This window comes from Papilio xuthus, unplaced genomic scaffold (assembly GCF_000836235.2).
Source record: "Papilio xuthus unplaced genomic scaffold, Pxut_1.1 DF828952.1, whole genome shotgun sequence".
NCBI classification, from domain to species: Eukaryota; Metazoa; Arthropoda; class Insecta; order Lepidoptera; family Papilionidae; genus Papilio; species Papilio xuthus.
The window spans coordinates 999,770-1,009,913 of NW_013529697.1; the positions used below are offsets into that span (position 1 = coordinate 999,770).

The following is a 10,144-nucleotide window of genomic DNA, read 5'->3' on the forward strand; positions in this document are numbered from 1 at the left end:
TTTCGCTATTTCGGCGAATCCAGTTGGCCGCTTGCCACATAACAATATAAAAGAACGATCAAAAATACCCAATGACTTAAGTAAAGATTAATTAATTACAAATTAATGTCGCGAGTCTTTTGATTTTAAATAAATGAATATAGACATTAAAAAGTGTTACGCGTTATATCTGGTCATTAGTGTACAGAAATTTGAGTACATGATATTGGTACGAGAACGAGTTTATCGCAATGTAATAGTCATGGGTAACTCAACTAAAATTGATGATCTGCAGATCAGCTCACGGCACAAATAAGTGAACCGACTCGCAGCTCGACTCAATTTGTACCCGCATAGGATTATGGTTTGGGTTTCGTACTGCAAACTGCGAGTCACCAGCTCATCGAGCAGGTCGTGGCCCAATGACTCGCATAGTTATAGTACATCGCAATGAGCTGCCAATTTTGTTGTTTAATCATAGCTGAACGGTTCAAGCTTACGTGAGTAGAACTTTTGAATCGGTTCAGAGCTGATTTACATGGCCTAGCATAAAATGGAAATGGAGATTTAGGTTACACAATTCAAGTATGTGTCAAGTAAATAAAACTCTTTGAATCCAATACATTTAATTACATCATTATTTATTTACTTAAAAGAGATCGATAATACCGTTGAATATTAATAAATAAAAAATAAATTAGATATTTTGAGCAGGATTGTAGAACTAATAGCATTTTCAATATCTATAGAGCTACTGTGGCACTGCAAAGAGGTAGGCGGTGGTTATAGATTTCTATTTGGCAATACTGGCATACTTCACACAAAATAAAAATACCTCTTGCATATTTAAAAAGATTAATATGAATTAAAAACTATTGTACGCAATAATTATCTTTTAAACAGTAAATAGCAAGCGAAAGGTACTTTATTTTTTAATATTTTTTTATAGAAGAAGCATGCAGATTATATATTTTTTTTTAAATAGAATAGATAAAATACATAATAACTACTAAATGCTTTCTCTAATTCTATAATATTTTATGTCAATAAGATGACTTGTGCTTTAGTAATCCCTTGAAATAAGTTGTTTTCTTTATTTTTCAAAGACTCGTTCACATAACATGTTAGTGGCATAAGAAAAAGATTTTTCTTCTCTTTCCCTCCATGACGGCATAATTTTTAAACAGGTAGTAGTAATATTGACTAGATTGCTTTCACTCTTAACACATTCCATGCTGTTAATTTTTTCATAATAAAGTGACTGTGACTCACCAGTAAAGTTGGTGGCGCTAGATGTGTTAAGACAAAAATGGTAACTTGGTTTTCATATTACTAAATTTCAAGCATTGAAAGGGTTATACATATTAGATAAAATCACACTAATATTTTACAACATTGACGACATGAAAACTAGTTCAAAAATGCTGATTAAACATTTAAACATTACAAATTTGTCTAAACATTTTAAAGGCCATATTCTAATGGCAATTCTAGTTTTAATAATGGTGTAATAAGACTTAGGAATGTGACAATAATATTTCTCGAGTTGAGCCGGAACTGTGCCAGCAGTTGGGCGGTGTGGCAAGGATGCATGATGAAATATGGCCGTCCGAACAAAGGGTGCTCCTGTTGGGTTATAACTGAGTAGAACTCCTCACGTTTTATACTGAAACATAAGAAAGAAGTATTTAGTTTCCTATTTTTAATACATAAATTAATAAATTTGTGAGTCTGATTTAAAATTAGAAAGCAGAAATTTAAAGTAGTCATTTCCTTAAATTTCTTTGCTGCTTGATATGTATACAGATAATCACTTACAATAATTTTTTAATATACACGTTTGCTGTGCAGACTGCACAAGTGACATGCTTTTTTCGTTAAAAAAAAAAACTTACTGTATGAACGACAGTTGTCTGATCTCTTCGATTGTTAGTAGAGTCCCGTTCGACCTCCAAACGTTAAAACTAAACGAAGGAACTGCATAGCTAACGTTATAGAAAATATTATATTCCACTTTACAAAGAGTTACTTCCCCTTGTAAATCAAAGTTAACGAAGGATTCCTTTTTGAGATAAGATTTATGTATTTCATTTTGATTTTCGTAAATCCGCCATCCGTCGTTAATTTGATCCGACACATTTTTAAATTCTTTTATTGCGTTTATAAATTCTTCAACGGGAATACCAAATTCGTCCATTGAAACAATTTTTTCGTTCCTTTAATGGTAGTGATAGTGATAAGTCTTAGCAATTTACGAAATGAATGAAATTTTACGACAGCAACAGGAGAAGGCAAAGCCTTTGTACAACCTACAAAATATGGATTATAATCGGATCAATATTTGTTTTTATTTTTGTAGTCAACAAAATGATTTGTCATTTGTCTAAAATGTCATGATGACAATTTGATTACAGATTAAATATATGTTCAAAGAGTGGCATACAAAAATGGTTTTGGAAGTTATTTTTTTTCTGTGTGATGTGTACTCTTTGGAAATTTTTAGACAACTGACATTAGATAACAATAGATAACCAACCAATAACCACTAACCAATAACGAAGATAACAAGTAAAGTGGTCAGGAGTAGTGATAACAAGTAATTATTTATAGCATTATTGTCTTATTAAATAGAGCGCCTCATATATTACATTTTTATGATAATTGTTGTTAGTGCAAGGTTATACGCACGTGTACAGGAACAAAGTTTTGTGTAAGAGTCAGTTAAAATAATATTTGGTTCGTTGATGTTTTTATTATTAATATTTCTTGACTATTAAAGTCAAGTTGTGAGTGTATTTAGGTCTCATTTATTTTGAAATCATCAAGTTTTCGTTACAAACCGCATGCTTTTTCTCAAAATCTAATCTTTCGTGAGATGGTCTGTCGAATGATATACATTACAATTTATTTGTTTGTTATTTGTACAGTTTAAAATGGATATCTTAAAGAAGAACTGGTATACAGAATCATGTGACATGTGGCCTGGCGGTACCTTCTCATTTGAAGTTAAAGAAATTCTTCATCAAGAGAAATCACCATACCAAGATATAATTGTATGTGATACAACAAGTTTCGGCCGTGTGCTTATCTTGGATGGAATTATACAGTGCACGGAGAAGGACGAATTTTCCTATCAGGTAAATAATAAATTTTCTTAAAGTATCTTCCTCAGCCTAGGACATTCCACCACAGACTGCAGGGACCTATCTACCCTTGTATATAGTGACTTTAAATAAACTTTATAAAATTAATTTTCTTTGGTATCAGGAACTGAGTATAGCAACTCTACTACTGTTTTAAGTTGTACTATGAATTACATCATTTCGGATTTCTAGCTGAGTAAATATTTTCTTAAATGAGATGAATATTTGAATAGATTTTACAGTATATTTCTTTTAGTTAAACAAGAATACTTTTTTATAAGAAAAAGGCACAAAGTTTCATTAGTTAAAGAATAATGTTTGTCTAAAGTTAATAGATATCTGTTTTTGTTTCAGGAAATGTTATCGTTTCTAGCACTGTGTAGTCACAAGAATCCTGAAAAGGTCTTAATTGTTGGAGGAGGAGATGGTGGTGTAGCAAGAGAAGTTTCTAAGCATCCTAAAGTTAAAGAAATTGTTCAGGTAATTTTGGAAATATTTAAAATGTGAAAATGCCATTTTAACATTTTGAATGTATGTTTTTGGTTTGATTGATGGATGTATTTCTAGAATGGCTAAAGGGATCTTGATACTTGGCATAGATGTAGGACATACCCAAGAAGAACACATAGGCTACTAATCATGTTTTCTTAACTCTGAACAGAGTCACATACAACAGCAAGTAAATACATAATAATGTTAAAATATTTATTTGTACTCAATAATTAAGCCATAAGCAAAAAAGGTCAAAACTTTAATCCTGGTAATAAAATATCCTAAATTGTTTGATAAAATTTCTGTACAATATAATCATCGAAAACTTCATCCATATTGTTTATTCATAAAACATAAAGATAACAGTGTTATCTATTTCTAAATAGTCATGTTGAGTAAATATGAGATATGTAATGACTTTGTAGCCATTCCCACTGATAAAATAAATTTATGTACATAACTATTTTAGTGTACCAAACAATAAATATGTGTATTTAATATTGGGCCTGCTATGCTGCATGAACAGGCCAGTCTATGGGCAACAGCTGCTTCACTTTTTTTTAGCAAACTCATGCAACCAGTTGCTTATTTGCCATCTTATGCTTAAAAAAAATGTTTTTATAAAAGTCCATATGGATGGTGCGGCAATTTCTTTCCTGTTGTTAAATATTTACAAAGAATAAATTATATGAACTCCAATATTGGAAATAAAATATTATAATTTAAATCTAATTTACTTTTTAGGTAGAAATAGATGCAAGAGTTGTTGAAGTGTCCAAAAAGTACTTGCCCTATATGTCAGTAGGATTCAACAGTGAAAAGTTGACTCTACACATTGGAGATGGTTTTGAGTTTATGAAGAATCACAGCAACGAATTTGACGTCATCTTAACGGACAGTAGTGACCCCGTGGGTCCAGCGGTGAGTCTCTTCCAAGAGAACTACTTTGCTCTCATGAAGAGTGCACTAAAACCGAATGGTATTGTTTGCTCGCAAGCCGGAACATTTTGGAATGATATTGATTTGGTGACGAATACATTGAAATACTGCAGGAATAAGTTCCCAGTTGGTGCATACGCATATACCTCTGTGCCCACTTACCCTTCAGGATTGATAGGTTTCGTCATGGGATCTTTAGATCCAAATGTCAAATTTGACAGTCCACAGATTACATTCACGAAAGAAGAGGAGAGGGCAATGAAGCTTAAATATTATAACAGCGATATCCACAAAGCGGCTTTTACATTGCCAACATTCTTAAGGAATAAACTAAACTAATTTTGGGCTACTACATAGTACTTAAAAGTGCATTTATTTTGTTTTTTTTTATAATCTAGCATAATAACTGAATTCGTTTTAGTCTATGGATATGTCGTTTTTTAGTTATATAACTTACTGCTACTGGTATAAATGTTTAAAATATGTTTATGTATCAAATTGTAAGCATATTATTTTTGTCTAATTTATATATTAATATATAGACATTTAGAGGCAAGTTATATTTTAAACTTTGTCTAAATGTACATCAAATAATGTTATAATCTCTTTGTCATAAGAGAAAACTGTTTAACACGTTCTATGCCGAGGAATTCGCAGTTGATACATAGACTTTCTGTTCAAGCCGCGTCAGTCAGTGATGACCGCATTTTACGAGAGTTTTCATTTCGTTCATATGGGCAAACGATTTAGTAATTTTATATAGATTTAAAATTTTAATAGGCCTAAAGGCAAACGTCACTGAGGGCCAGCACTGACCGCGTTAGCAGAGAACGTGTTAAGTGATAATTAGAAAGATCTATGTAATGAATACTCATATATTAATTTGTTTCAACGTATTTATACATAGTTTCAATCTAAAGCATAAAATTTGTAAACATAACGAACATCTTTTATGGTAAATTTAGTAAAAAATGTGGCAAACAATTTCCTACAAGTTTATACAATTTTAATTCGTTTTCTTTTAAAGTTTTTACAAAATCTTACTAATATTATAAATACGAATGTTTTGATGGATGGATAGATGTTTGTTAGAATGAATCTTGGTGAAATTTGGCAAACATGTATAATATAATCTGGAAGAACATATAGACTACTAAGTTTTTTTTTAATTCAGTACAGACGGTATCACTGACGTAATCTCTTTTTAATCTTTTAAATATTATTTTTAATCTGTTTACAAATTTTAGGTTTTTAATTGGAATAAACGTTACATTTGCATTCCGATACATTCCTATTTCAATGGTGATATAGGATTTTTATACATTTGATATTTAGGATAAGTTGACAAATCTCGAAATACAATGTGCCTTCAAGAATCGCTCAGTTACACGTGATACATATTTTTATATGATATATTTTTTATATAATGTTATACTGGGGAAAATAAATTTTATTTTATAAGTATATATTTTATTTATACCCACACATTTATATAGTCTGATATTCGAAATAAAGTTGTGTTTTATTTCGAATATCAGACCGTTCACACAGACAGAGGCGAAGAGCAGACCAAATATCGTAAATAAAAATTGAGCTTGATAGATTGAAACATATATTTTTACTTATGAAATAAAATTAAACCTTATTTCTATTGAATAAAGGTCAATTTTATTCGCGACACAAAATCTGCTCTGATCACGGCCCCGGTATGTGTAAACGGATCCTAACTGTACTCGTCTATAAAACAAAGATGGAATATCAATACAAAGTGGCATAACAATTAAACATTAGATATTTTTTTTAGATCAGATTTAAAGTCAAAGGTCAAATGTCAGTATCCCATTTACTAAACTATTTTAAACGATAACATGTTAGAGACATTCTAAATTCCTTGAACTTTACTAACTTATACCCGTATTATGATTACTATAAAAGTAAGGAAAAGGCCAAATCAGCTCAAAATAAGAATATATAATATAATATTAACTCTGTCTACCTCCCTACAAGCTCGAGTCATTGTTGTCTTTGAACTATAGTCGGCGTAGACCGTCGACTATAGTATGAGTCGTTTCGGTCCCGACGGACGACCTCCCTAAGCGAGAGACTCTGGTTAGAGAGAAACCTCTATTAGCGAGAAAAATATTTCAGTCCCTTAGGCTCTCACTTATCCAGTTTCGTCCCTACATAATTATAGGAATAAAGAAATAAAAGAAACAACTGTAATACATAACGTATAATACTATTCACTCTTATTACCGTCAATGCTTTTAGTGCGTAGAATATTTTCTCCCTCTTTCTCTGCCTCAACAAGAGCAGAGAATATGGCGCCCGCTCTTAATTTCTTTAAAATTCTCTCGTCGTGAAATGGATGCGTATGCGCCGCTATTCTATACAAATATAAACAAATCTTATGAAATTATCAATATTATACGCAATAACACACAAAGACACAGATTTGACACACTAATTTTATAAGGATTTAAGACATTGCGGCCACACAATCCATGAAAAGTGTCAGATTTGCTACCACTACCCTTCAGTCGTCAGTAGTTATATGATATGAAATTGCTCCCTCCTCCCTGAATCCCTCAATAAAATTGTTAGTTCCAGTTTAATTATCCAGCTGGCAAAACATCCTTGTTGAACTATACCAACGGTAACCGCCAACACCAAGATGGTGAAAATCTAATAGGCACAAAATACCACGGTTATAACCTGTCTATGTACAGAGATCAGTGGTTAAATCTGACTTGTTGACTTACCTTTGTACAACAACATCATCTTTGGTAACAACGTGTGCTGGACAGCGGACACTCTTGAGGTAGTCGACGCAGCGCCACTGTCGCGAGCGGTTGCGGTTTGTGTACTTTAAATAGTACATATATCTGTTTAAAATCATCTGCAACGAGCCCTGGTTGGATACTGTGTATTGTAGGGTGGAGCTTTCTGTAATTTTATTTTATTTATTATTATAAGCCAAAGTCCATAACCCAATGGTAAAGCCTTCGCTTTTTTGAAGCATATCTTAATCAAAAATGTTCGGATAAACAAAAAAGTTTGATTACTACTAGTGGCTTTCTTTTTGGAATTCATTATGGTTTCTTTTCCATGGATTACTTTGTAACTATTTTGGGTATGTTTTGATTTTACTATATAATAATATTGTGAAGAAAATGTTATAGCATATTCACCTTTATCTTTGTTAGCATCGGTGATTTTTACTTTGGAGATGCCAATTGAAGACAGAACTGATTTACCGATCTTATCATCTGCAATAGTAAAGTAAACACAATTAGGTTGGAAAATAATCTAAGACCCTTTTTTACTAGTGAGTCCAACAGTACAACTACCGTTGTGTCACTTACATTGGTGCTGTTGCAATTGATATAAGACATTTACTCGCAGTTTAGTGGAATAAGGGTCTAATATTGCCACTTATATATTATGTGTTGTATAAAAAATCAAAATTAACTTACGATAAGAATGATCTCTTGTAAAGTAGTCATCATTGTCGTCTTGGCTTTCTTCATTGATAATTTTATCATCTTGATCCATATCCTCTAAGAATATTTCGTCGTCATCATCATCATTCATGTCTTTAATATCCATATTCATATTACTGCAATGACAAAAGCTATTTATTCATAATAGAACCTGGATAAGAGAAAGTCCAAGGGACCACAATATTTTTCTCGCTTGTAGAGGTTTCTCTCTAACTTGAGTTTCTCGCCTATAGAGGCGGTCACTCGGAGCAGATAATGTCTCTCACTTATAGAAGTTTCACACCTATCCAGGTACGATTTTATTTACTAGTTCTCACTCAGGTACATAAATCAAGCAAAATATATTGTATTCGCTATTTCAAATCACAATCTAAGCATACAAAATAGTTGTGTCTGAATCTAAAATGAAATTATCTCCATTCTTACACCAAATAGGTTTTTCTTGCCTGCTCTATGAAATCTGTAGTTCAAATCAAAAGCAGAGTATTGTATTTTTCGAATATCTTAGTAGCTAAGAATGCTATTCAATTTACAATTGGGTTTTACTGAGGAGCAAGTAGTTCTAGGTTAGCAACCATATTATTGATAACGGTCAATACAATATTTTTCAATTAAAAATCAAATACTTTACACTTTGTCCTCTGCCACAAAGTTGTCTATGCTGCTTGTTTCAAGATATATTTCATTCATTCCATTCTTGTCTTCATCTTCCTCTGTTTCGTTTTTTGAGTTAATATATGTTGCATGCGCTAAAGTCTGAAAGTAACTATATTTTATATAAGTATACTCCACATCTATAAACAATAGACAGTACAAAATTATTAGTATATTGGTTAAAATAATATAAACGTTATGAGGACCAAAAATTTTAAATACAAACATTTGGATGGATGGATGTTTGTAAGACTGTTCTCCAGATCAGCTGCATGAATCTTGATGAAATTTGGTATTGAGGAAGAACATAGTTTGGAAGAACACATTGGCTATCTATGGTTTTGACAGCATAACTTTTAATTTTGACTATGCTTTTTTTTAATTTGAACTTTCAGAATATTGTATGATATGTATCATATTAGTATTAGTATTTACCATATCTTCTAATCCTTTGATGTGCAGCTCTTTACCAGCATCAACTAATTCTTTCAAATTCTCCATTGATACTATAACTTCCCCTGTATAAACATACTCTAGTATTGCACAGAGTGTACTATGTGAAACTTTCTGAAAATATTGATGAAACATATTTAGGGTCTAATAGTATAATGGTATATAAAATTGTAGTCACATGGAGCGGATTTACAGAATTGGATATGGTTTTATATAAACTGGTTGTAACTTACATTTAAAAATATAACAGGATGCTGACAATTTGCTGAGGCAACAAGATCTTTGATGTAAGGGCTTGCTATAGCTATTATAACTTGGTGGACCTTCACAAAGTGTCCATCGGCCGCTAGAGTCATGTCAACAAACTCACCATTCTGAAAAAAAAAATGTTAGAAAGCAGTCTTACTTATTATATGTTCCAGAGCATTAATCCCAAATAATATTAGTAAAAAACAGTCTTATTTAGTAGTACCAAATATATTTATGATACAAATAAAAATAACAAGCTACAATAAAATAATAATATTTTTACGTACTTGTTGCAAACAACTTAAAGCGGAACAAATATTCTTTTCGTGCAACTTTGATGAAACGACAAACTGAGAATTAGCCATAACTTATGTTAATTCTTAAAAATATTTAGCAATACTTATTTATTTACTATTATTTTATGCCTTATCCAAACAAAACTTAATTTATTTATAAACCAATCTCAATGAAGTTGACATTTGACAGTGACATAAACCACTTTTGTTAATTGTAGTTTTTTCGGCTTTGGATTCTTGCCCACTTGAGCCAGAATACATTCGAAAAAATATCGCATACCGGCTAACATAGACGAAATGAAAAAGACTTTATATGATTGTTAGCGTATATTGTCTTATTTATTTGTGTCTCTTACATTTAAATATCTATAAATGGCTTCTTCTTTCTGTATTTATAAGCTAATTATATTTTCCCAAAATCTTATATAATTTCTAA

At 31.5% G+C, this 10,144-nt stretch overlaps 3 protein-coding genes across 5 annotated transcripts; 1 reads left to right on the forward strand and 2 right to left on the reverse strand.

Moving 5' to 3' along the window:
- Window positions 1–635: 635 nt before the first annotated feature.
- On the reverse strand, window positions 636–2,366 carry Atg10 (Autophagy-related 10). Its single transcript, XM_013320884.1, has 2 exons — window positions 1,875–2,366; window positions 636–1,645 (listed from the first exon to the last, which is right to left on the reverse strand). Exons 1-2 carry the CDS (start codon window positions 2,174–2,176, stop codon window positions 1,444–1,446), a joined length of 504 nt encoding a protein of 167 aa, XP_013176338.1. The 5' UTR covers window positions 2,177–2,366; the 3' UTR covers window positions 636–1,443.
- A 120-nt stretch (window positions 2,367–2,486) lies between these two features.
- Window positions 2,487–5,063, forward strand: SpdS (Spermidine Synthase). 3 transcript variants are annotated; one of them, XM_013326067.1, is made up of 4 exons: window positions 2,487–2,575; window positions 2,907–3,116; window positions 3,477–3,602; window positions 4,359–5,063. In XM_013326067.1, the coding sequence occupies exons 2-4, from the start codon at window positions 2,913–2,915 to the stop codon at window positions 4,890–4,892; spliced, it is 864 nt and encodes a 287-aa protein (XP_013181521.1). In that variant the 5' UTR covers window positions 2,487–2,575; window positions 2,907–2,912; the 3' UTR covers window positions 4,893–5,063. The 3 variants fall into 3 exon arrangements, with proteins under 3 accessions (XP_013181521.1, XP_013181520.1, XP_013181519.1); XM_013326066.1 differs by having other exon boundaries at window positions 2,518–2,689; XM_013326065.1 differs by having other exon boundaries at window positions 2,518–2,715; window positions 4,359–5,062.
- Window positions 5,064–6,771: 1,708 nt separating this feature from the next.
- On the reverse strand, window positions 6,772–9,874 carry LOC106126186 (protein abrupt). The gene is made up of 8 exons (XM_013323680.1): window positions 9,700–9,874; window positions 9,397–9,537; window positions 9,146–9,277; window positions 8,688–8,812; window positions 8,030–8,172; window positions 7,745–7,822; window positions 7,316–7,499; window positions 6,772–6,940 (listed from the first exon to the last, which is right to left on the reverse strand). Exons 1-8 carry the CDS (start codon window positions 9,775–9,777, stop codon window positions 6,793–6,795), a joined length of 1,029 nt encoding a protein of 342 aa, XP_013179134.1. The 5' UTR covers window positions 9,778–9,874; the 3' UTR covers window positions 6,772–6,792.
- Window positions 9,875–10,144: the final 270 nt, after the last annotated feature.

Coding starts and splice junctions, on each gene's coding strand:
- Atg10 (XM_013320884.1), bottom strand. CDS start 2,176: ATGGACGAATTTGGTATTCCCGTTGAAGAATTTATAAACGCAATAAAA. Junction 1,646..1,874: donor AGACAACTGTCGTTCATACA/GTAAGTTTTTTT, acceptor CTTATGTTTCAG/TATAAAACGTGAGGAGTTCT.
- SpdS (XM_013326067.1), top strand. CDS start 2,913: ATGGATATCTTAAAGAAGAACTGGTATACAGAATCATGTGACATGTGG. Junction 3,117..3,476: donor AGGACGAATTTTCCTATCAG/GTAAATAATAAA, acceptor TTTTTGTTTCAG/GAAATGTTATCGTTTCTAGC. Junction 3,603..4,358: donor AAGTTAAAGAAATTGTTCAG/GTAATTTTGGAA, acceptor TTTACTTTTTAG/GTAGAAATAGATGCAAGAGT.
- LOC106126186 (XM_013323680.1), bottom strand. CDS start 9,777: ATGGCTAATTCTCAGTTTGTCGTTTCATCAAAGTTGCACGAAAAGAAT. Junction 7,500..7,744: donor CGATGCTAACAAAGATAAAG/GTGAATATGCTA, acceptor ATAAAATTACAG/AAAGCTCCACCCTACAATAC. Junction 6,941..7,315: donor GATGATGTTGTTGTACAAAG/GTAAGTCAACAA, acceptor ATATTTGTATAG/AATAGCGGCGCATACGCATC.